The following is a 26,403-nucleotide window of genomic DNA, read 5'->3' as shown; positions in this document are numbered from 1 at the left end:
TTACTCCTTATTCTTAAACTGTGACCCCTGGTTCTGGACTCCCCCAACATCAGGAACATGTTTCCTGCCTCTAGCGTGTCCAAACGCGTCACACTCAGTCTGAAGCAGGGTCCTGACTCCTCCAATCGTCACCTATTCCTTCTCTCCAGAGACGCTGCCCGTCTCGCTGAATTACTCCACTTTTTGTGTTTATCTTACGGTGTAAACCAGCATCTCATAGGTCCACGTGAAAAAAGTAGAATTAGGCCATTCACCCATCAAATCTACTCTGCCATTCAATCATGGCTGATCGATCTCTTTCCCCCCCCCCCTAACCCCATTCACCTGCCTTCTCCCCATAACCCTTGACACCCATACTAATCAAGAATCTATCTGTCTCTGCCTTAAAAATATCCATTGAGTTGGCCTCCACAGACTTCTGTGGCAATGAATCCCACAGATTAACCATCCTCCGACTAAAGAACTTCCTTCCTAACGGAACGCCCTCTAATTCTGAGGCAATGACCTCTGGTCCCACCACTGGAAACATCCTCTGCACATCCACTCTATCCAAGCCTTTCACTTCATGTGCAGTTCCTTCCTACACAATAATGTATTTAACTAAGGAACATTCTTGGCACTGCCAGCATGTGTTTGGCCGAAGATTATCACTTGCAGCTTTTCAAAACCACAAGGAATAAGATGAATAGGCAGGAAAAAAACATCTGTTTTATATCCAGCAAGAAATGAATGGAGAAGACAGAAATAGCATGAAACGGAATCACTACAAGGCCTAATTCTTTGGATTCAGTCACAAAATGTTGCAGAATATTGTACCACAGTTATGGAGATGGAAAGGAAATTGCATGAAGTATTACAAACATTATTCTCAAAACTTGGTTAGATAAGAACAAAGCCCATTTTCCCCTCCCTTGAAGATACAAACAACTGACGGAGGTACACGTGTTGGAGCCTTGGTTGGAAATTGCAGCAACAGCATCTGATATTTCGCATGGGCAACTTACAACCAGGTGGCATGATCCTTGATATCTCTAACTTGAAGTAACACCGGAGTTCCCTCTCTCTCCGCCCCTCCCCCACCCAAGTTGCACCAGCTTCTCGTTTTCCCCCAACAAACAGCTAACAATGGTACACAAAAATGCTGGAGAAACTCAGCGGGTGCAGCAGCATCTAAGATGCCGCTGCACCCGCTGAGTTTCTCCAGCATTTTTGTGTACCTTCGATTTTCCAGCATCTGCAGTTCCTTCTTAAACAAACAGCTAACAATGGCCTTTCCTTTATCATCCTTACTTTTTTTGTCTATCTTTCATTCATTGTTCTTTATCTCTCTCCATCATCGTCTATATCTCTCGTTTCCCTTTGCCCTGACTAGTCTGAAGAAGGGTCTCGACCCAAAACATCACCGATTCCTTCTCTCCAGAGATGCTGCCTGCCCCGCTGAGTTACTCCAGCATTTTGTTTCTATCTTCGGTTTAAACCAGCATCTGCAGTTCCCATACAAGTCATTCCTCATATTGGTCCTTCCACTGTGCTGAGCAGAGCGTTACACCCAAACTGACACCATCCTCAGCCCACCCGTCCAATTAAGATCACATTCCCACAAGAGCAATCAACCACAATTCTATGTCGATAATCTTTTCTAAGCCCAAGGGAATTTTGATCATAAAATTATAATTATTATAATAATAGCTTAAAAACATTTAGCCATTTTCTCCTTCGTACCTGTGCTGGCAACACCTGGAAAGAACAATTCACATTCATCATACTCCCTTGTCCTTTCCCATAATCCTACAATATAGGTCCCTTCTCAAGTAAAACAACTGATTCACTGCTCATGTACAGTCTTTCCGCTGACTGGATAGCACGCAACAAAAATAGGTGACAATAAGTTAAACAAAACATCTGTTCAATCCAGTCTGCAAGGTCCCACTGGAAACATCCTCTCTCCATCACCCGTCATGGATGATACCCGTCAAGGATAAAGGGGCAATCCTTTGGGACCGAGATGAGAAAAACATTTTTCACACAGAGTGGTGAATCTCTGGAACTCTCTGCCACAGAAGGTAGTTGAGGCCAGTTCATTGGCTATATTTAAAGGGAGTTAGATGTGGCCCTTGTGGATAAAGTGATCAGGGGGTATGGAGAGAAGGCAGGGTTGGGATACTGAGTTGGATGATCAGCCATGATCACATTGATGGCGGTGCAGGCTCGAATGGCCTACTCCTGCACCTATTTTCTATGATACGTGGCCCTCCGAGTTACTCCAGGAGAACGTATGTTGCTTAAGATTCTAGCATCCAGTCTCTTGTGTGTCCAAGCCACAATTTCATTTAGTTTCATTATTTTATTGTCACGTGTACCGAGGTATATGGACGAGCTTTGGTCAGCTCAATGGTTCTTTATTGTCACATACGCACTGCACAATGAAATTCTTTTTGCGTAGCTTACACATGCACGTCGCCATATTTTGGCGCCGTTTACATAGAGAAAAAGTCCAAAGACCAGTCCACATGCTGAATATACTAGAGCACCCATGATCTAGGCTGCTGCAGGGCCTCCTCCGTCACCTTGATACCCTCAAACTATCCATGATCGGACTTTGCTGCCTCTACCTTGCACTGAACTTTATTCCCTTATCGTGTATCTATACACTGTAGATGTCTTGATTGTAATCATGTATTGTCTTTCCGCTGACTGGATAGGCCGCAACAAGCGTATTTCACTGCACCTCGGTACACACGGCAATAAAGTAAACTGAAACTGAAAACCCTCGACCGGCTCGGCCCACCTACCGACGTCCCATTCCTCGCCCGACCGACCGCCTTTGCATCCCGAGGGTGTCTATTGTGGCCGACCTTACAGGCGCTGGATGCATTACCCCGGTCCCTCTCCGACTGGCCCACTCCTCACGTCCGTTGTTGCCAACTTCTCCCTCCTTGACTCTCTGGTCATCAGGGCCGAGCTCGGTGGCTTTCGATCTCCCTCCCCACCCCCCTTGCAGTCCAAGGCAGACCCGGTTCTTCTTTTTGGAAGTCATTTGTTTCCAGATTGGATCTCTGATGCCCACTCAAAGTTAACACCAGCAAAACCAGAAAAGACTCTTCCTGCACAGCTCAGATATGTTCTGCCCGTAGACATCAAAAACCCAGAATATTGAGAGTTGATCCTATGAAATAATTTGAGCTGCGCATTTGAAATAATTGCATTTTGATTTATTGCACAGCTATATTTTTTAATAAGTGCGAATATTCGAATTGTAGAGAGAACAAAATAACATTTGTTTCTATTGGGAATCCACTTTATTTTTCCAGTTGCAAGGCAGCGATCCCACCTGCGCTAGTTCCAATGTAATCACAATGCAGGAACAGTTTGTGAATCTAATAGCATCTGCACCAGACCGTTGTGTATCCACCACACCCTCGTATATTCCCATTCCACTTTGTTGACGTTCCTGACTTCTGATCGCAACCTCCCTGGGGCAGTCTGGCTTCCAGGCTCTGAGGCCCAACAGAAAGGGTTCGGAAGTTCATCTGTGTAAGAAGGAACTGCAAACCGAAGATAGGCACAAAAAGCTGGAGTGACTCAGCGGGACAGGCAGCATCTCTGGAGAGAAGGAATGGGTGATGTTTCGGGTCGAGACCCTTCCTCAGACAGAAGCGTCTCGACCCGAAACGTCTCCCCTTCCTTCTCTCCAGAGATGCTGCCTGTCCCGCTGAATTACTCCAGCTTTTTGTCTATCTTCGGAAGATCATCTTTTCCACCAGCTCAGCCTCGCTTGGCATCAGGATTTCCCACCGCAACTTCTTGCTTTTTTAATTTAAACAGATTCACAGTGAGCAGTTTTGCACGACACATGTGTTTTACCCAGGTCCCAGCACGGTTTGGGAACAGCTCCATCCAAGACCGCAAGAAATTACAGAGAATTGTGGACGCAACCCAGACCATCACGTAAACCAACTTCCCTTCCATTGACTCCGTTTACACCTTACGCTGCATCGGCAAAGCCCGCAGCATAATCACGGACATATCTCACCCCGGTTGTTCCCTCTTCTCCCCTCTCCCATCTGGCAAGAGGTACAGAAGTGTGCACGCCTCCAGATTCAGGGACACTTTCTTCCCAGCTGTTATCAGGCACCTGAACCATCCTACCAACAACCAGACAGCAGTTCTGACCAAATCTCTACCTCATTGGAGACCCTCAGACTATTTTTACTTGAGGACTTTATCATGCACTAAACATTATTTCTTCAGCATGAATCTGTAAATTGTGGATGGCTCGATTATCATCATGTACAATCTTTCTGCTGGCTAGTTAGCACTCAACAAAAAAAACTTTTCACTGTACCTCGGTACACGTGACAATAAACTAACCCAAACCCAGGTTGCATGGTCCCACCAGAAACATCATCTCTCCATTTCCCTTCATGGATGCTACTCGGCCTGCTGAATTCCTCCAGGAATATGTTTGTTGCCTAAGATTCCATCATCCACAGTCTCTTGTATGTCCAATCCACCTTTTCATTTAGTTTAATTTGTTTATTGTCACGTGTACCGAGGTACAGAGAAGAGACTTTGTTGCGTCCTCACCAGTCAGCAGAAAGACAATACATGATTACAATCCAGCCATTCACAGTACAGAGATACATGATAAGGGAATAACGTTTAGTGCAAGGTACAGGCAGCAAAGTCCAAGGGTCCCCAATGAGGTAGTCAGTAGTTCAGGCCTGCTTTCTGGTTGAGGTAGGATGGTTCAGTTGTCTGACAGGAGCTGGGAAGAAACCGTCCCTGAATCTTGAAGTGTGCGTTTTCGCATTGTTATACCTTTTTGGCCCGATGGGAGAGGAGAAGGACATTATTGCCATAGAGGGAGTGCAGAGACGGTTCACCAGACTGATTCCTGGGATGTCAGGACTGTTTTATGAAGAAAGACTGGATAGACTTGGTTTATACTCTCTAGAATTTGGGAGATTGAGAGGGGATCTTATAGAAACTTACAAAATTCTTAAGGGGTTGGACAGGCTAGATGCAGGAAGATTGTTCCCGATGTTAGGGAAGTCCAGGACAAGAGGTCACAGCTTAAGGATAAGGGGGAAATCCTTTAAAACCGAGATGAGAAGAACTTTTTTCACACAGAGTGGTGAATCTCTGGAACTCTCTGCCACAGAGGGTAGTTGAGGCCAGTTCATTGGCTATATTTAAGAGGGAGTTAGATGTGGCCCTTGTGGCTAAGGGGATCAGGGGGTATGGAGAGAAGGCAGGGTTGGGATACTGAGTTGGATGATCAGCCATGATCATATTGAATGGCGGTGCAGGCTCGAAGGGCCGAATGGCCTACTCCTGCACCTAATTTCTATGTTTCCATGTTTCTATGTAGAAGAGGAAGTGATCAGGTTGCGAATCATCCTTAAATATACTGCTGGCCCTGCCGAGGCAAGGTGAGTGAATGGAGTCGATAGGAGGGAGGTTGGTGTGTGTGATGGTCTGGGCTGCGTCCTCAATTCGTTGCAATTTCTTGCGGTCTTGGATGGAGCTGTTCCCAAACCAAGCTGCGATGCATCCTGATAAAATGCTTTCTACGCCGCATCAGTAGAAGTGGGTGAGCGTTGTTGGGGACATGCCGAATTTCCAAAGCCTTCGTGCAAACTAGAGACGTTGCTGCGCTGTGTTGGTCGTTGCTTCAACATGGGTGGTCCAGGAGAAGTCGTTGGTGATATTTACTCCAAGGAATTTGAAGTCTTCAACCATCTCTACTTCGGTGCTGTTTGTGCTCATCCCAGAGGAAGTACTGATAGTCCCGACCGTTACCTGGGCGTGATGGCCCTCATATTTTGCAGCATTTCGATAGACGCTTGGAGTATCCTCAGTTCCTCCCTCCGCAGAGCAGCCACCAACTGCAGCTGTTCCAAAATCTCGGCTCTGTCCTCTGTTAGTTTGGAAACCTAAAGACAGGGAAGCAAAAGAAACACCACTGTAAAACATCCCGCAAACCCATGCAGCCCCAATGGAAAATCCTATCAATCCTGGAATCGGATAGTTACGACACGAGACTTGGGCTGCACAGTGGCTAGCGGCAGAGTTGCTGCCTTGCAGCCCCAGAGATTCGGGTTCGATCCTGACTGCAGGTGCTGGCCGTATGGAGTTTGTATACGTTCTCCCTGAGACCGTGTGGGTTTACTCCGGGGAGCTCCAGGTTCCTCCTACACACCAAGGACGTACAGGTTTGTTGGCTAATTGGCTTGGTAGAGATGGGGCCTTGGCGGTGGTGAAACCTCACGGTAGCGGCCGGACGCCTCGCGGGTCGACCCGCGGTCGATGGTCAATGAGTGCGTGGAGAACCACCGTGTGGGGGGAGGGGGGGGAAAGGACACTGGGGACACAGTGTGGGGGGGGGGGGGGGACAAAAGGGGGAGCCGGCGCGCTTTGTACCTTTGTCAGCGCCATAGGTGGGCTGCTCTTTGTATACATTGTGTATGTAAAGCAAAGAATCTCACTGTGCTTAGTCACATGTGACAATAAAGTATTCCTATCCTATCCTAAATAGTCCCTAATGTGTGTAAGATAGTGATAGTGTGCGGGGATCGCTGGTCGGCATGGACTTGGTGGGCCGAAGGGCCTGTTTCTGCGCTGTATCACTAAAACTAAACTAACAGCAGGAGGCCATTTAATCAATTCCAGTTCTTGATCCATGTCCCTGCAAGTGATGCCTCTTCAAGTGTAAATGTGGTGAGCTTGCACCCTCTCAGCCAGTGAGTTTCAGATGGCCAAGTGAAGGTGGTGTCCATTGTTGGCAGGGGAAGAGGTGATACAAGGATGCGAACAGTGGAACTAGTAGGAAGAATTTGTTAATCTGAAGATGTTACTTGTAAAAGTCTGGAGGGATACTGTGGGCTCAATTAGAAATCTGATCACACAACGATGTCAGTAGCTTTTGCCAACTTTGTGAGGAATACTGCGAGTCAGCGCTCTGTGTGATACCAATATGCCTCCGGTCATACCCCTGCTGTTGCTTCCTGGATTCTACACGGAAACAGCAGGCAGAACATACACAAGACGAACATTTATCTTCACTCATTCTGGCGCTGGCCAATGTTTCCAGCCTTCATTCTTGCAGTCAAACAACTCCCTGTATTATTCCCCCCCCCCCCCCCCCCTTCTAATTCTGGCAGTCTCTGCTATCCTGGTATTATCTGCCTTTCTAGTGCACGGCTCTGCTGCAAATGCCTTTGGAATCCTTTCAGAGTAATGGGAGCAGGCGGCTGGGAGACACAAAGCCTTCATTCTATCGTTTCAATGCTTATCATGAAGGAGCTCTCACTGCACCACTCGCTTTCAAAAACAGGACTGGAGTTTAGTGACACGGAGCAGTGTTGTGCTGAAGATTCCAGCATCTGCAGTCTCGCGCGTATCCTTGGTAACGTGGACTCTGGCTTCAATATAAACTGGGGAACACTCAGCTTGTCTGCATTGACCCAGCTTGCAAAACAAGCAGAATCACACACAAAATCGTTTTGTTTAGCCCGGAGGTACAACGCGGACACATGCCCTTCGGCCCATCAAGTCCGCGCCGACCAGCGATCCCCGCACGTTAACACTATCCTCCACACACTAGGGACAATTTTACATCCATCCCAAGCCCATTAACCTTCAAGCCTGTACGTCTTTTTGAGTGTGGGAGGAAAAACCGAAGATCTTGGAGCAAGCCCACGCAGGTCACGGGGAGAATGTACAGATTCCATACAGACAGCACCCGTAGTCAGGATGGAACCCGCAGAACAGCGATGTAAGGCAGCAACTCTATCGCTGCGCCACTGCGCGCGCCCTTGCTTCAGTTAAATTAGAAATTTGTGATTGAGAAGCGATGGATGTGATGCATTTGGATTTTGCAGAACGGTTTTTGATAAGGCGGGGTGGCACAGTGGCGCAGTAGTAGAGTTGCTTTCTTACAGCACCAGACGTCTGGGTTTGATCCTGACTACGGGTGCAGTCTGTACACGGGTTACTGTGAGCAATTTTGGGCACCATATCTGAGGAAGGATGAGGAAGGCACCATATCTGAGGCTGGAGAGGGTCCAGAGGAGGTTTACAAGAATGATTCCAGGAATGAGGAGGTTGAACCTATGATGAGCGTTTGTCGGCACTGGGCCTGTACTCGCTGGAGTTTAGAAGAATGAAGGGGGCACCTGATTGAAACATGCAGAATAGTGACAGGCTTGGATAAAGTGGATGTGGCCAGGATGTTTCCACTAGAGGGAGAGTCTAGGACTAGGTTGGTGAATCTGTGGAATTCTTTGCCACAGAAGGCTGTGGAGGCCGTCTAGATATTTTTAAGGCAGAGATAGGTAGATTCTTGATTAGTACGGGTGTCAGAGATCATGGGGAGAAGGCAGAAGAATGGGGTTAGGAGGGAGAGATAGATCAGCCATGATTGGATGGCGGAGTAGACTTGATGGGCCGAATGGCCTAATTCTGCTTCCATTCCTTATGACCTTACATACAGAGTTTGTACATTTTCCCTGTGACCGCGTGAATATTCTCCGGGTGCTCTGATTTCCTCCCCCACGTGCAGGTTTGTAGGTAAATTAGCTTCTGTAAATTGTCCCTAGTGTGTAGGATAGTGCCAACGTGTGTGATAATCGCTGGGCAGTGCGGACTCGCTCAGACGAAGGCCCTGTTTCTAAGCTGCATGTCTAAAGTCCAAAAGCCTTGATGATTATAGGGTAAATCGTGCAGCCACTGGAACTTTGCAGCATGTATGAGAAGATTCAATAGTTGCAATTTGCCAAAAAACCTTTGGTGTCGATAGTAAATATATCTATGAAAGCAACTCTTTGTTTAATTTTCTTGCTTTTTAATTATTAATTAGGGGAAGGGAATTAATTCACACACAAGGAGAGAAAAAGTGCTGGAGTGGCTCAGCGGGTCTGGCAGCATCTCTGAAGAACATGGATAGGTGATGTTTCAGGTGAGGACCCTCCTTGAAACCACACTGGAGAACATTGATACGTGACGTTTCGGGTCTGAAGAGGGTTCCCGACCCGAGCCATCACCAATCCATGTTTTGTGGAGACGCTGCCTGACAGGATGTTACTCCAGCACTTGTGTCAGAACTTTCAATTCTGCAAATTCACACACATCTGCTTGTTGCACAGACTGGATATAGAAGCTAGCCCTTCAGATGATGACTGGAAGCTGCACTTCAATTTGGAAATGAATAAAGCTGAACGTGCCAGAATGACTCAAGAGATCTGGCAGGATCTGTGGATCAGAACTGGGAAATATTCTAAACTGCCAAGCAAGAGTTGGCAGGGGCGAGAAGGGGGGTGGGGGGGGGGGGGGGGGGGGGGGGTGGTGAGGAGAGGCAGAGAGAACACAAGTGAAGGCAGGGGAGAACGACAACTCGCAGAAGGGGAGAAAGAACAGGTTGAAAAAGGGTCGTCATGGGACCAGTGAACAGTAGCCCTGGGGAAGGTATATGTTTAGTTTAGCTTAGAAATACAGCACGGAGCCATCGAGCCCACGCCGACCAGCGATCCCCGTACACTAGCACTATCCTGCACAATAAGGACAACTTGACATTTTACCGAAGCCAATTAACCGACAAACCTGTAGGTCTTTGGAGTGTGGGCGGAAACTGAAGCAAACCCACACAGATCACGGGGAGAATGTTCAAACTCCGCACAGACAGCACCCAAAGTCAAGATCAAACCCGGGTTTCCGGCGCTGTGAGGCAGCAAATATACCGATGCGTCATCGTGCTGCTCCCAAATGAACAAAAAGAATGACCAACAGATGTTCCAAAACAAAAACCCCCAAAAGCAAGTGTATCTTTCCCATCATGTCCCCTGAGTGTTACTGTCTACTGTTATTGTAAAGCCCAGGAGAGAGAGAGCTGGCCTGAGCAAAGATGTTGAGCGTCAGAGGGAACACCAGGTCAGCCAGCATGTCTGAGAGGGGAAGGGAATTGGGTGAGAAAGGAAATCAGCTGGGGATTTTGCTCTTGATCTTTGTCCAACGCACAATGCCGTTAGGTCGGGCTGTCCGATTATTGAGCTATATACGTTTGTGAGCAAGGCAGCACAGGATGGCTGGAGTCTGTGGAAATCAACACCGCCACATGCCAACCAGCTCACACAACGGGAGGAAGCAGAGATGAAATCTGCCAATTTGGGGCATTCACACCTAGATTGTGAATAAACTGGGTATCGCACTACAGCGAGGAATTCATTGCCACAGAAGGCTGTGGAGGCTAAGACAATGGTTGTTTGTAAGGCAGAGATCGACAGATTCTTGATTGGTACGGGTGTCAGGGGTTAAGGGGAGAAGGCAGGAGAATGGGGTTGAGAGATGGAAAGGGTACAGAGGAGATTTACAAGGGTGTTGCCAGGGCTAGAGGGTCTGAGCTATAGGGAGACGTTGAGCAGCCTGGGACTCTATTCCTTGGAGGATGAGGAGTCATCTTATGGAGGTGTATAAAATCAAGAGAGGAATAGATCTGGTAGATGCACAGAGTCTCTTGCCCAGAGTAAGTGAATGGAGCATTTTGTGTCTACCTTCTATTGAAACCGGCATCTGCAGTTCTTTCCTACGGATCTATAAAGTATGGATGGAGAACAAACGTTCCTGCAGGTGGAGAGGCCGGAACTAGTGTCCACAGAATTAAGGTGATTGGCAAAAGAATGAAGAGTGATGTGGGGAGAAACAGTGAGGATTTGCAATGCACTGCCAGGGAATAACAGTGGAGGCAGGTTCACAGAAAAACAGGGCTAAATGGGTACTTGAAAGAATTTGTAGGTGCATGGGGACGGGCGAGAGAAAGGATTAGCTGAATCGATGGGCCAAATGCCTCAGTCCTTGTTGTAACCAGGAATGGGTAGGACAAATGCACCGAGTCCTTTACCCAGAATAGGTGAATTAAGAACCACCTACGGTGAAGGGGGAAACATTTAATAGGAACCCGAGGGGCAACTTTTTCACACAAAGGGTGATGGGTGTATGGAACGAGCTGCCAGAGGAGGTAGTTGAGGCAGGGACTATAACAACATTTAAAGGACATCTGGACAGGCACATGGGTAGAAGAGATTTAGAAGGATATGGGCCAAACGCGGGCAAGTGTGACTAGTGTAGATGGGGCAACTTGGTCGATGTGGGCAAGTTGCGCTGAAGTTTCCATGCTGTACTGACTCTAATCCTTCTCGGATTCTGTTTGGCAGATACCTTGAGTAAGCATCCAAGTAATTTTAAATAGGTTTCAACGACCCCTGCAACAACTATCCTTGTATTCCAACACACAAATCTCCTGCTTGGGCAGCTTCCAACCCGGCTGCTTGTACCAGACAGAAATATTGATTTCTCCAACTTCATGTAACCCTTGCGTCCCCTCTATCTCCGTCCCTCCCCCACCCAAGTACTCGGTTCAACGTTGTCCTGGAGTTTCATTGTTTCTAATTCGTTTTCACCTAGTCCCCAGCTAACAATGGCCTTTCGTATATCATCCTTACTTGTTTTTGCACATCTGTCATTCATTTGTTCTGCATCTCTCTACATCATCTCTCGTTTCCCTCTCCCCTGACTCTCAGTCTAAAGAAGGGTCTCGACCCGAAACGTCACCTATTCTTTTCCTCCAGAGATGCTGCCTGTCCCGCTGTGTTACTCCAGTTATTTTTTGTGTCCATCTTGGGTTTAAACCAGCATCGGCAGTTCCTTCCTAAGCACTAATCTCCTAATGGATGAGTGCAGGAAAAATTATAAATTTCTTGCATGTTTAATCATGCAGATGTCTGCAAAAGCCAGACTGCTTTTAACTGGTAACCACAGAATCTGACACAACAGGAGATCAACACATGGCACATCATGCATATCCTCTTTGAAACAACTTTTAATTAGCTACATTTTTGCCTTCATCCATGCATTTTTTTTCTCTCAACCTTCAAGCCGACAATTTACATTTTACCTTTTAAGTATTAGTTTTGAGTTTGCTTCCACTACCCCTTCAAGCAATGAATTCCATCGTCACAAAGACTGCGCAAAAAGACTCCCCCTCAGATTCTTAAGAGAGACACCAAGTGCTGGAGTAACTCAGTGGGTTGGGCAGCATCTCTGGAGAAACAGAATGGGTGATGTTTCGGGCTGCAACCCTTCTGAAAGTAGAGGGGTGGGTGGGGGCAAATTTGGAGTAGGAAAATGCCATAACAAATCAGGTCCAGCAGCAGATGACCTCAGGTAGGGTTTTTAGTTTAGTTTAGTTTAGTTTAGAGATACAGCGCGGCAACAGGCCCTTCGGCCCACCAGGTCCGTGCCGACCAGCGATCCCCGCACATTAACGCTATTCTACACACACCAGGGACAATTTAAAAATATATATTTACCAAGCCAATTAACCTACATAACCTGAGAGTACAGAAGTGAGATCAACTGACCAAATGGTGCCAGCACAATAACCTGGCTCTCAACACCAGCAAAACCAAGGAACTGATTGTGGACTTTGGAAGGGGTAGGATGGGGACCCACAGTCCCATTTATTTCAACGGGTCGATGGTGGAAAGGGTCAAAAGCTTCAAATTCCTGGGCGTACATGTTTCCAAAGATCTCTCCCGGTCCCAGAACACTGATGCAATTATAAAGAAAGCACATCAGCGCCTCTACTTCCTGAGAAGATTACGGAGAGTCGGTTTGTCGAGGAGGACTCTCTCGAACTTCTACAGGTGCACAGTAGAGAGCAAGCTGACCGGTTGCATCGTGGCTTGGTTCGGCAACTTGTGCGCCCAGGAGCGGAAAAGACTACAAAAAGTTGTAAACACTGCCCAGTCCATCATCGGCTCTGACCTCCCTACCATCGAGGAGATCTACCACAGTCGCTGCCTAAAAAAAGGCTGGCAGCATCATCAAGGACCCACACCATCCTGGCTACACACTCATCTCTCAGCTGCTTTCAGATAGAAAGTACAGGAGCCTGAAATCTGCAACATCCAGGTTCAGGAACAGCTACTTCCCCACAGCCATCAGACTATTACACTCAACTCAAACAAAAATCTGAACTTTAATAGCCTATTGCACTTTATATGCTTATTTATGTGTGTATGGACACACTGATCTGTTCTGCATTTATTTATGCCTACAATGTTCTGTTGTGCTGAAGCAAAGCAAGAATATCATTGTCCTATCTGGGACACATGACAATAAACTCTCTTGAACTTGAACTCTTGAACTCTCTTGGAGTCATAGAGAGACATATAGTCACAGAGCGTGAAAACAGGCCCATCGGCCCAACTTGCCCAGACCAACCAACATGTCCCATCTACACTAGTCCTACCTACCTGCATTTGTCCCATATCTCTCTAAACCAATGGTTCTTAATCTTTTTGGCACCAGTACGCACATACGAACAAAATAGTGTATGTGGAATGTACCTTTGTTAGGTTCTTAAACATGGGCTCAACAAATTGACATGTTATTTGTGTCCCCTTCATGACCCCCGGCAAAGCCCCAAACGACCCCCAGGTTAAGAACCACTGCTCTAAACCAATCCTATCCATGTAGTGTCAGAGAGTCTTACTGTGTGGAAACAGGCCCTTCGGCCCGGCTTGCCCGCACTGGCCAAATTGTCCCATGAAAATGTTTCTTAAACTGTGCATGTATACATAGAAATCCCTTGCACGGGCCGAAGCATCAAACTGAAACATAGAAAAGCCCTCACTTGTTGCGTCAACTGCTGGTTTTCATTCATGAGCTGGAGACACAGGCTTTCTGCAAGCTCCAAACTACTTCTCTCGTTTTCATCAGACACGTACAACCCAAGAGGGATGTTTTTTCTCAACGAACTGCAAGGGACAAAAAAAACAAAACACAATAAGTCAGTGTTTCAGTTCTGTGCGTCTTCTCAAAGTTTCACACTGCACCGTCAACGTGGATGCTCTCCTGTCCATTCCAGACCCAGAGTACCTTTGTACTCGGAGCATCAGCCATCCGAGCGATGATAATTCCCTGCCCCTGTGATCTTCAATGGGGTGAGAGTGATGGCCTCGCATCTTCCTGAACCACTCCAGTATTTGTGATGCCGCTGGTCCCAGGAGCAAGGTCGGAATGGAGGGATATGAGTCACGTGCGGAGGGGATTAGTTCAACTTGGCATCATGTTGGGCACGGCCATTATGTGCCGAAGGTCGACACAAGATGCTGGAGTAACTCAGCGGAACATGCAGCACCTCTGGAGAGATAGGAATGGGTGACGTTTCGGGACGAGACCCTTCTCGAGTCCACGTCGACCATTGATCACCCGGTCAAGCTGGTTTAGTTCAGAGAGACAGCGCGGAAACAGGCCCCTCGGCCCACCGGGTCCGCGCCGACCAGCGATCCCCACATATTAACACTATCCCACACACACACACACTATGGACTTTTTTACATTTACCGAACCAATTAACCTACATACCTGTATGTCTTTGCAGTGTGGGAGGAAACCGAAGGTCTCGGAGAAAACCCACGCAGGTCACGGGGACAACGTACAAAGTCAGTACAGACAGCACCCGTAGTCGGGGTCGAACCCGGGTCTCCGGCGCTGCAAGCGCTGTAAGGAAGCAACTCTACCGCTGCGCCACCGTGCCGCCCCCCGTAACATGGTTCTATGTTATCCCACTTTCTCATCCCCTCCCGACATACCAGGGTTAATTTTACAGAGGCCAAGTAACAATTGGCGGTCTCAGAGGGTCTCGACCCGGAACGTCACCCATTCCTTCTCTCCAGAGATGCTGCCAGTTCCGCTGAGTTACTCCAGCATTTTGTGTCTATCTTCGGTTTAAACCAGCATTTGCAGTTCCTTCCCACACACTTATGGGCGGAAGGGCCTGTTCCTGTGCTGCACTGTTCTAGGTTTGAAGCAGATTTGCATTTCTTATGCTGTCAGTGTGCTGACAGCATTGGATAGAGAGGATGTGGAGACGTTGACTCCACCAGCAGCAATGTCCAGGACCAGAGGCCACAGCCTCAGCATAAAAGGATGTGGCTTTGGAAATGAGGAATTTATTTGTCAGAGGGTGGTGAATCTGCGGAACTCATTGCCACAGACAGCTGTGGAGGCCAAGACAATGGATATTTTTTAAGGTGGGGATTAATAGATAGGTTCTTGAATAGTGCAGGTGTCTGGGGTTATGGGGAGAAGGCAGGAGAATGGGGATGAGAGGGAAAGATAGATCGGTCAATGATGGAATGGCGGAGCAGACTTGATGGGCTGAATGGCCTAATTCTGCTCCTGCAACTTATGAACATTGGATCGATGATGCAGGGGTCGGCTTGGTGCAGCGCGATGCAGTCGGTGCCTTTCACGGCTGCACCGCCCCATGCAGCAGTTGCTGCAGGCTGCGCTCGTTCACCTCGCTGCTGCAGGGGCCTCCTCACGTTCCCACCTCGTGTTAATCATCCCAACGCTGCAACCTGCGGCCACGGCGGCCACGTGTGTGTGTGTGTGACCTCCCACAGCTTCCCCCACTGCAGCCACGCATGAGGTCGCCCCCCCCCCCCTCCCCCCCCAATCCGACCACAAAACTTCACAGCTTTCCGAAGGTCAAACTCAAAGTTCACCTTCCCTAAATTCACAACCTTTGCTTCCAACCCTTTCCCCTCTGTTACGACGCTCGTCAACGTTACTATTTCCAAGATTGTCAGAACGTTAAACGATTCTGGTTCATACCTGTTCCTTCATCTGTTCGAAAACATTATTCTCGCAAACTGTTCTGAAGAAGTGTAGAAGAGACATTAGCTTCGCCACACGTGTAGGAGGGAGCTGGTTTACACCGAAGATAAACACAAAATGCTGGAGCTGCTCAGCGGGACAGGCAGCATCTCTGGGGAGAAGAAAAGGGTGACGTTTTGGGTCGAGATCCTTCTTCTGAATGAAGAAGCCCCCTCTGAAGAAGGATCTTGACCCAAAACGTCACCCATTCCTTCCCTCCAGAGATGCTACCTGTCCCGTTGAGTTACTCCAGCATTTTGTGTCTCCCTTCATCACTTAAACTGTTTTGCTTCCCTGCTAAAGCCAAGAACTAAGGCCAGCGCAGTGGAGCAGTAGTAGAGTTGCTGCCTTACTGCGCGAGAGACCCTGGTTCCATCCTGGCTACCAGTGAGTGCTGTCTGTATGGAGTTTGTACGTTCTCCCTGTGACCACGTGGGTTTTCTCCGAGAGCTCCACTTTCTTCCCACATTTGAAAGATGTGCAGGTTTGTAGGTTAATTAGCTTCTGCAAATTGTCCCTAGTGTGTAGGATAGAACAAGTGTATGGGTGATCACTGGTCGGCTTGGACGTCCATGCTGTATCTCTAAACCTGTAAGAAGGAACTGCAGATGCTGGTTTATACCAAAGATATAGACAAAACGCTGGAGTAACTGAGCGGGTCAGGCCGTATCTCTGGAGAAAAGGAGTAGGTGAAGCTGAGGACAATGCTTTGGGTCGAGACCCTTCTTCAGACTCACTTTACTCAGTTAAGTTTAAACTAAATTAAACTTCGGTCTCCCATTGAACCAGCTTTGCTCTGACATATGTTTTCTTGATCTCCTTTGACGCAACATTCCTCTCTATATAATTGACATAGGTAGACAAAAATGCTGGAGAAACTCAGCGGGTGAGGCAGCATCTTTGGAGGACAAATGCTGGAGAATCTATGGAGGACAAATGCGGGTGAGACAAAAATGCTGGACGTATGTAGTAAGAAATAAATATAACAGCAATTATATCAATGACTCCAACAGATGTTTTCGGAATAATCTCTTCCTCAACATTACTCATCATGGTTCCATTGCCCAATCATATTTTGTGCTGCTACAGTATGTCTTTTATTAGTGTAGGAAGGAACTGCAGATGCTGGTTTACACCGAAGATAGACACAAAATGCTGGAGTAACTCAGCGGGACAGGCAGCATCTCTGGAGAGAAGGAATGGGTCGAGACCCTTCTTCAGACTGAGAGTCTCCCCGTGACTCTCATGTCTTTTATTAGTATTGTTACGTCTTTCTTCACTTCCCTTTCCTTCTTAAAGATCTGAAAGCTTCAACTTTCTGGACTCCTGTGAGCTGGGGGTTCGCAGTAGTCCAGCCAAAAACTACCCGGACCCGAGTTGTGTGCCCTAGACACGTTTATTCTCTCCATTACAGTCCCCTACTTCTCCCCGGACACGGGCGTTGCCCGGCCTTAAAAACCAACTCAGGTACCGACCCCGTGACTAGCGCCGCCCACACCAAGACGCCACCCTCTATAGCCGATGGTTCGTTGTGCCCTTGGGTTGCCAACAGGTGCCGCCACAAACTCTACATCTCTCAAACAAGCCCGTTCCAACGATGATGCTTTTTGCTTTTTGGCGCAGAGGGTGGAGCCGCTGCCTCACAGCGCCAGTGGCCAGGCTTTGCTCTTGAACTTGGATGCTGTCTGTGTGGAGTTTACACTTTCTCCCTGTGACCACGTTGGTTTCCTCTGGGTGCTCCGGTTTCCTCAAAGAAATCGTGCGGGTTTGCAGGTTAATTAGGCCTCTGTAAATTGTGGCTGGTGTGTAGGGAGTGGATGTGAAATTGGGATTCTATTGAACTGGTGTGAATGAGTGACTGATGGTCGGTGCCGATCCTGACTACAGGTGAGGTCTGTATGGAGTTCATACATTCTCCCCGTGACCGTGTGGATTTTCTCCGGATGCTCCAGTTTTCTCCCAATTCCAAAGACCTACAGGTTTGTAGATTAATTGGCTTTTGTAAATCGCAAATTGTCCCTAGTATGTAGGATAGTGGGAGCGTACATGGTGATCGCTGGTCGGGACGGACTCGATGGACTGAAGGGCCTGTTTCCACACTGTATCTCTAAAGTCCAAAATCTAACGATGCCTTAGCCCCCAGCAATTGGAAGCATTGCTGGCACTTTGCTCTCTGACATGTGATGCCAGAATAGTCTTTCTAATCCTCTGACCAAGACACTGACTGAGTGAATTTTCACTCATAGTTCAAGAGTTCACACAAGCAGGAGTGGGTTCCTAAAGACATCACAAAGTTTCTTGCATTGGGGCGGAAAATGGCACAGTGGTTGCTGCCTTACTGCACCAGAGACCCGGGTTCGATTCTGACCAGGGGTGCCATCTGTATGGAGTTTGTATGTTCTCTCTGTAGTGGAGTTTTTTTCTGGGTACTCCGGTTTCCTCCCACATTTCAAAAATGTACAGCTATGCAGGTTAATTTGTTTTGTAAAATTGTCCCTAGTGTGTAGGATAGAACTAGTGTACGGGGATCGCTGGTCGGTGCGGACTCGGTGGGCCGAAGGGCCTGTTTTCCCCCTGTGTCTCTAAAGTCTCACACACCCTCCAATACACTCTACATATCAGCGCAAAAGCTGAACTGCAAAATTGTTGGGATTTTTTTTAGTCAAAATATTTTCACTTACTATTCCTCTGGTCTGAGGCAAAGCACTTTAAGAGCAGTCAGAAGCCTCCACGAAGGTCCATCATGTCCAAACGTCAAGTTTCTGAAAACAAACACAAATTCTTTAGTACCAGCGTCCACAACATATGAATGAATAACAAAAAATTGTAAATGGGAATCAAAAAAAAATAGCCGACACTGCAAATAAAAAAAAACAGGAAATTCTGGAAATACTCAGCGAAAACAGAAAAAGGAATGATGAAAGTTATTGGACATGAAACCTAAGTTTGGTTTCTATTTCTACAAAGCATGACTTTCGGCGTATTGGTGGACTGCTTTGCATCAGAAATGAAACTAAGTACAGCCCAGCACAGCCGTGTCAAGTCAGCAGAGGCTCAGCTGGTAGAGTTGCTGCCTCACAGCACCAGAGACCCAGCTATGACCCGCGGCCATTGAGGGGGATGGACTTTTGAAATAGGTCCGATCATATTTGCCCCCACAAAACTGCACAAAAAAACCTATAAAGAAACCCCATAATACATAGTGGAATACGAATTTGGAAACAAATTTAAAAAAAGATTTAAAATTGAATAATATACCACTATGCCTTCCCATTGTAAATAATCCTTTATTCAAATCATCCTTTATGGACAAAGGTTTCACACAATGGAAAAATTATGGAATCAAAAATATTGGACATCTTTATGGGAAAGGCACTTTTCTTTCATTTCAAGAGTTACAACAGAATTATGGACTGCACTCAAATAATTTCTTCAGATATCTACAAATTAGAGATTATGTCAAATCTAATACACATAGTCTACAGGAGTAGGGAATCAGAAACATTCTTGATGAATGTTTGAACAAGCATCCTAATACTGAATAACTAATAGCTTATATTTATAACACCCTACTAAACAACGAGGTACCACCCGACCGAACCATATACCTACAAATGGGAAAATGAAATAGGTCACCCTGTAACGAAAGATATGTAGGGGATAAGAATGAACAGCCTTACCGGGTGCCGTGCTGGCCAGGGACGAAAAAAGTTTACAACAAATACATCAATGTTCATTAAATGCCAGACATACTTTAATACAATTCAAGGTCTTACATAAAAGACTACACTACTCTAAACATAAAAACCATATAGATACAAATGGGAAAATCTTCCCACAAATCTCTCCTATTTGTGATACAATGTAAATAGAATCTACATCTAGAGGCTAATTTTAACACATACGTTTGCAAACTGTATAAAACTTAAACATTTCTGGACTGATATTTTTGAAATAACTTCAGAAGTTATTAATACAAAACTGGACCCAGACACAAAATTAATAATACTTGGAATATCAGAACAAAGTTTAACACTCACAACAAACCAAAGAAATTTCCTCGACTACAGTATAATAATCGGGAAAAAATTAATATTAAAATTTTGGAAAGGCCCTACAACCCCCACAATTAAAATGTGGATTACGGAAATGTCGGAGACCCTATACTTAGAAAGAATTAGACTCGTCTTAATGGACAAACAAGACCTTTTCGATAAAATCTGGGCTCCATTCATTAACTATCTGAAGGGATAGATTGGCATAGCACGAGGACCCAACTGAAACTTGAACTCAGGATCAGATGAAAAGCTATACTTTATAATCTACGAACCTATCTCCATTGACATATTACAGGTAACCCATTCCACCTCTTCCGTTTTTCTGGGGTTTTTTATTTGTAACTTTCTACCCTCTCTTTCTCTCTCTTTCTATAAAAAATAAAAACACTAGAAGCAGAAGTAATTGATAATTGAAAATTTTAATAATGTATGACTGATGTATATGAAAAGTCTTTTTACTATAATATGTAACTATACTTTATAATATGTCTACTTCTAATAAAAATATTAAATTTCTTTTTTTTTTTTTTAAGTTTCTGAAAACAAACACAAATTCTTTAGTACCAGCGTCCACAACATATGAATGAATAATAAAAAATTGTAAATGGGAATCAAAAAAAAATAGCCGACTGCAAATAAAAAAAACTCGGGAAATACTCAGCGAAAACAGAAAAAGGAATGATGAAAGTTATTGGAGAATGAAACCTAAGTTAGGTTTCTATTTCTACAAAGCATGACTTTCGGCGTATTGGTGGACTGCTTTGCGTCAGAAATGAAACTAAGTACAGCCCAGCACAGCTGTGTCAAGTCAGCAGAGGCTCAGCTGGTAGAGTTGCTGCCTCACAGCACCAGAGGCCCAGCTATGACCCGCGGCCATTGAGGGGGATGGCGGTCGAGGACGGACCACGTGGGAGTCGGAGGACTCGTCGCGGTCAACAATGGAGGACGCAGTGCAGTGGGGTCTACAGTGAGGGTGGGGTAGAACAAGGAGGACCTGATGTAGGGGGGACCGCCGTGACCGCCGGGGTGGGGGGGGGGGGGGGGGGGGGGGGGGGAACAAAAAGGAGGACCAGGCATGGGGGAACCAAAGTGAGGGGGGGGAGGAAGGAGCAAAGAGGACCCGGCCTGGGAAACTTTGACCGTCTGTTGGCAACTCTTTGGTATACAAAACAAAGAACTTCACTGTGATCGAATAATAAAGTATTCATTCATTCACTCATGATCTCAGGTGCTGTCTATGTGGAGTTTGCACGTTCCCCCTGTGACCGCAGAGGTTTACTCCGAGTACTGCCGTTTCCTTCCACATCCCAAACATGTGCAAGTTTGTAGTTTAATGTTTAGTTCACTATTGTCACGTGTATACTGCGGTACAGTGAAAAGGTTTGTGTTACTTGCTCTCCAGTCAGCAAACAGACTATACACCATTATAATCAAGCTGTCCACAGCGTACAAATACGGGGCAAACGAATAACCTTTAGTGCAAGGTCACGCCGAGTAAAGTCCGTTAAAAGATGGTCCGTGGGTCTCCAACGAGGTCGATGGTAGGTCAGGACTGCTCTCTAGTTGGTGATAGGGTGGTTCGGTTGCCTGATGAATGGCCTCTGTAAAATCCCACATCCTGAACCATATCATAAGTGACAAGAGCAGAATTAGGCCATTCAGCCCATCAAGTCTACTTCGCCATTCAATCATGGCTGATCTATCTCTCCCTCCTAACCCCATTCTCTCGCCTCCTCCCCATAACCTCTGACTCATTCTCATGCCAGGTGGTGCATCTACCTTCTGAAGTGCTGGGGGAGAGCCCCGATCATCATACGAATCATCCCTTTACACTTTCTCAGCAGCAAATATGTGTGAACGGGTTCTCAATCTTTTCCCCATGATGTCCTCCAATGCTCACACGAGCAGGTTTAGGCCATTCGGCCCATCGAGTCTGCTCCGCCATTCAATCATGGCATATCTATCTTTTCCTCTTTTTCAGGGGAGGCGCGGTGGCGCAGCGGTAGAGTTGCTGCCTTACAGCGCCAGGGACCCGGGTTCGATCCTGACTGCAGGTGCTATCAGTGCAGAGTTTGTACATTCTCCCCGTGACCTGCGTGGGTTGTCTCCGGGTGCTCCAGTCTCTTCCCACATTCCAAAGATGCACAGGTGTGCAGGTTAATTAGCTTCGGTAAGTTGTAAAATTGTCCCTAGTGTGTGTAGGATAGTGTTAGTGTGCGGGGATCACTGGTCAGCACGGACTCGTTGGCCCGATTGGCCTGTTTTTCTAAACTAAATTCTCCACCCCATTCTCCTGCTTCTCACCGTGACCTTGAAAGGCAAGGGGCACTAATACCTCAGAACACACTGACAATAGATTAACATGTTTCTGGTTTCAACCCATCACCATAAACCCAACATTGAAGTTCTGCCTTCAACAGCACACAGAATAGAAACATAGAAACATAGAAAATAGGTGCAGGAATAGGCCATTCGGCCCTTTGAGCCAGCAACGCCATTCAATACGATCATGGCTGTTCATCCAAAATCAGTAATCCGTTCCAGCTTTTTCCCCCATGTCCCTTGATTCCCTTAGCCTAAAGAGCTACATCGAAAACTCTCTCTTGAAAACTGAATGCAGGGCAAGCAGTCTGAAACTGTGCTTTAAGCCATCTAGAGGCACTCCATTGGTACTACCATAAATGCTTCATATTCCGATGACTACGAGAACAAATTCTGGCATCAAAACACAGAGAGATAATAGCAAAAGCCAATAGCAAAAGCACCATTCTCAGTGAATGCAAGCACAATGCACTCAAAAACACACCCTGACCTTGCCAAACAGCAATGCATTGAAAAAACGCATCCAGCCCTTGCGAACCAGCAATGCATTAAACACACCCTGATCTTGCCAATCAGCAATGCATTAAAAAATGCCACCAGCCCTTGCCAACCACCAATGCATTAAAAAACACACCCAATCCTTGCCAACCAGCAACGCATTAAAAAAAAAAAACCTGACCTTGCCAATCAATGCATTAAAAAACACATCCAGCCCTTGCCAATCAGCAACGCATTAAAAAAAAACACATCCAGCCCTTGCCAATCAGCAATGCATTAAAAAAAAATGCATACAGTCCTTGCCAACCAACAATGCATTAAAAAACACACCATTCTTATCAGCCAACAATGCATCAAAAAACACACCCACTCCTTACCACCGAATGCATTAAAAACACACGATGGCCTTGCAAATCAAAGTCATGATTTAAATTAAAGCAGGATGTGCTAAAACATTTCAGATGTCTAGAATCCAATGCAGACAGGTCCACACCCAGTAAATCACGCTGCACACTTTGGGAACATTCAGATCAGTGTGCAAGCTGCAACAGAGATTGCTCTGAGCTGCTTTTTACAGGTGTCAGCAAGTTCAATGCTAAAGGTCCCCAGCATCCACCAGGTAGAATTCCTATTTATGTATATATATTATTTATATATATATATATATATATATATATATATATATATATATATATATATATATATATATATATATATATATATATTATATATTGATTGATTATAATGTTTTTATATTAATAATTTCTCCAACTTCAAGTAACACTTGTGTTCCCTCTCTCTCCATCACACCCATCCTAATTCTGACTTGTTCCACCGTCCTCCAATGCATCCCACAGATTCACCACCCTCTGACGAAAGAAATTCTTCCTCATCCTCTTCCTAAAGGAAAGTCCTTTAACTCTGAGGCTATGACCTCTGGTCCTAGACTCTCCCACTACTGGAAGCATCCTTTCCTCATCCAGTCTATCCAAGCCACTCACTATTCGGCAAGTTACAAAGAGGTCTCCCCTCTCGTCCTTCTAAACTCCAAGTGTCGTCAAACGCTCATCATATGCTAACCCACTCAATGGGTCTCGATGGGCCGAATGGTCTAATTCTTCCCCTTTCTCTATTCAAGTTATTTAAGTTGCCGACATAGCCCCAGCGATGCTTACTCCAATAGACCGCTGTCTCGCAGGAATGAGAGCTTCCCATTCAGTAGCTTGTCCGTTGGGGGAAGGCGATTGCAAAGAATATCTGCAATCCAATAACAAAAATATGACATTAATGTTTACTGCGTTTTAAATCATCTTTTCATATCTGTAACGTTGGCATACGTGATGAAAAACTAACGTTCAACTACAATGAAGTTCATGCACAAACCCTCACATCTTTAATTACTAATCACAGGAGAACCCAGTGAAGGGACAAGAAGAGAATCACGACACTTAATTAAAAGAGACGGAGAGGTGGGGGGTCATTTTAACCGAACTGGCTAAAAGGAAACACATGCCTTTAGAAGTGCCACTGGCACCACACAATGTAGGACCTTATTCTGCTATAAAATCCATTGAAAGTTCACATCTGGTGGGCGAACCGTCCACTCAGTGACGTGAGTTGGGTTAAAATAACCATCAAACATCTGTGCTCTGATAGCTTACAAGAAATCGGCGCAGCGGGAGAGTTGCTGCCTTACAGCGCCAGGGTCCCGGGTTCGATCCTGACTACGGGTGCTTGTCTGTACCGAGTTTGTACGTTCTCCCCATGGGTTTTCTCCGAGATCTCTATTTTTCCTCCCGCACTCCAAAGACGTACAGGTTTGTCGGTTAATTGGCTTGGTAAAAATGTAAAAATTGACCCTGGTGCGTGTAGGATGGCTTTAGTGTGTGGGGATCACTGGTCGGTGTGGGCTCGGTGGGTCGAAGGGCCTGTTTCCGCGCAGTATCGCTAAACTAAAGTCAAAACTCGGTCCATCACGGGTACTGACCTCCCCACCAACACAAGCTCTACAGGAAGTGCTGAACTACAGTATGGACTGTCTTCGATTACAGGAAGGACTTTGAGCTTTTTTGCACTAGGGTTAGGGTTATTAATTTATTTAATTTTTTTTTTGTTTTATTATATGCTTTCCATGAATATTATGTTTACAGGCCTGTTATGCTGCTGCAAGTAAGAATTGCATTGTTCCATTATTGGTATAAATCTTCTACTTCATGCGTATGGCGTGCACAGCCTAAAGTTGTAGGTCAACTTGTTCTATTTGTTTGTGCACGTCGGGTTAATTGCATTAATCGAAACAGGGTGGACCACGTGAAGGTTGCAATCTCCCACCCTGTTGGTATCAATGACAATGAAACAATCACAAGTTCATAAGTTATAAGAGCAGAATTAGGCTATTCGGCCCATCAAGTCTACTCTGCCATTGGCTGATCCATCTCTCCCTATCAACCCCATTCTCCTGCCTTCTCCCCATAACCCTCGACACCCGTACTAATCAAGAATCTATCCATCTCTGCCTTAAATATATCCAGACTTTTGACTTGAGCTCAATGTTTATACATGGAGCAGTTTTCCAAACCTCTCTGCTTTAGTTATTTGTTGGGAGTCTGAATAAAGGGGAGGATCTCTAGAAAAGGGGGGGGACGTGTTTAGTTTAATTTAGAGATACAGCTAGGAAACAGGCCCTTTGGCCCACCGAGTCCGTACTGACCAGCGATCCCTGCACATTAACACAATCCTACACACACTAGCGACAATATTCACATTTATACCCAGCCAATTAACCTACAAACGCGTACATCTTTAGAGTGCGGGAGGAAACCGAAGTCTTCGGAGAAAACCCGCGCAGGTCGTGGGGAGAACGTACAAACTCCGTACAGACAAGCACCCGTCGTCAGGGTCAAACCCGGGTCTCTGGCGCTGTAAGCTCCGTGAGGCTGCAGCTCCATCGCTCCGCCCCTTGCCCCTGCTCAGGTGTAAACATAGAAACATAGAAATTAGTCAGGAGTAGGCCATTCGGCCCTTCGAGCCTGCACCGCCATTCAATATGTCATGGCTGATCATCCAACTCAGTATCCCGTACCTGCCTTCTCTCCATACCCCCTGATCCCCTTAGCCACAAGGATCTAACTCCCTCTTAAATATAGCCAATGAACTGGCCTCAACTACCCTCTGTGGCAGAGAGTTCCATAGATTCACCATTCTCTGTGTGAAAAAAGTTCTTCTCATCTCGGTTTTAAAGGATTTCCCCCTTATCCTTAAGCTGTGACCCCTTGTCCTGGACTTCCCCAACATCGGGAACAATCTTCCTGCATCTAGCCTGTCCAACCCCTTAAGAATTTTGTAAGTTTCTATAAGATCCCCTCTCAATCTTCTAAATTCTAGAGAGTATAAACCAAGTCTATCCAGTCTTTCTTCATAAGACAGTCCTGACATCCCAGGAATCAGTCTGGTGAACCGTCTCTGCACTCCTTCTATGGCAATAATGTCCTTCCTCAGATTTGGAGACCAAAACTGTACGCAATACTCCAGGTGTGGTCTCACCAAGACCCTGTACAACTGCAGTTGAACCTCCCTGCTCCTATACTCAAATCCTTTTGCAATGAAAGCTAACATACCATTCGCTTTCTTTACTACCTGCTGCACCTGCATGCCTACCTTCAATGACTGGTGTACCATGACACCCAGGTCTCGCTGCATCTCCCCCTTTCCCAATCGGCCACCATTTAGATAATAGTCTGCATTCCCGTTTTTGCCACCAAAATGGATAACCTCACATTTATCCACATTATACTGCATCTGC

At 46.2% G+C, this 26,403-nt stretch overlaps 1 protein-coding gene across 1 annotated transcript in view; it reads right to left on the bottom strand.

The window, feature by feature from the left end:
• Positions 1–4,364: 4,364 nt before the first annotated feature.
• setd4 (SET domain containing 4) overlaps positions 4,365–26,403 on the bottom strand; it is a 32,483-nt gene continuing 10,444 nt past the window's right edge. Inside the window, exons 6-9 of the mRNA XM_055645199.1 lie at positions 23,777–23,858; positions 18,405–18,485; positions 13,694–13,817; positions 4,365–5,939 (exon numbers count right to left, since the gene is read on the bottom strand). Coding sequence (XP_055501174.1) covers positions 5,802–5,939; positions 13,694–13,817; positions 18,405–18,485; positions 23,777–23,858 — 425 coding nt within the window. The 3' untranslated portion in view covers positions 4,365–5,801. The remainder of the gene's footprint in view (positions 5,940–13,693; positions 13,818–18,404; positions 18,486–23,776; positions 23,859–26,403) is intronic.

This window comes from Leucoraja erinacea, chromosome 13 (assembly GCF_028641065.1).
Source record: "Leucoraja erinacea ecotype New England chromosome 13, Leri_hhj_1, whole genome shotgun sequence".
Lineage (NCBI taxonomy): Eukaryota > Metazoa > Chordata > Chondrichthyes > Rajiformes > Rajidae > Leucoraja > Leucoraja erinaceus.
Note: the sequence above shows the minus strand (reverse complement) of the source record. Positions and strands in the feature narration are given on the sequence as shown.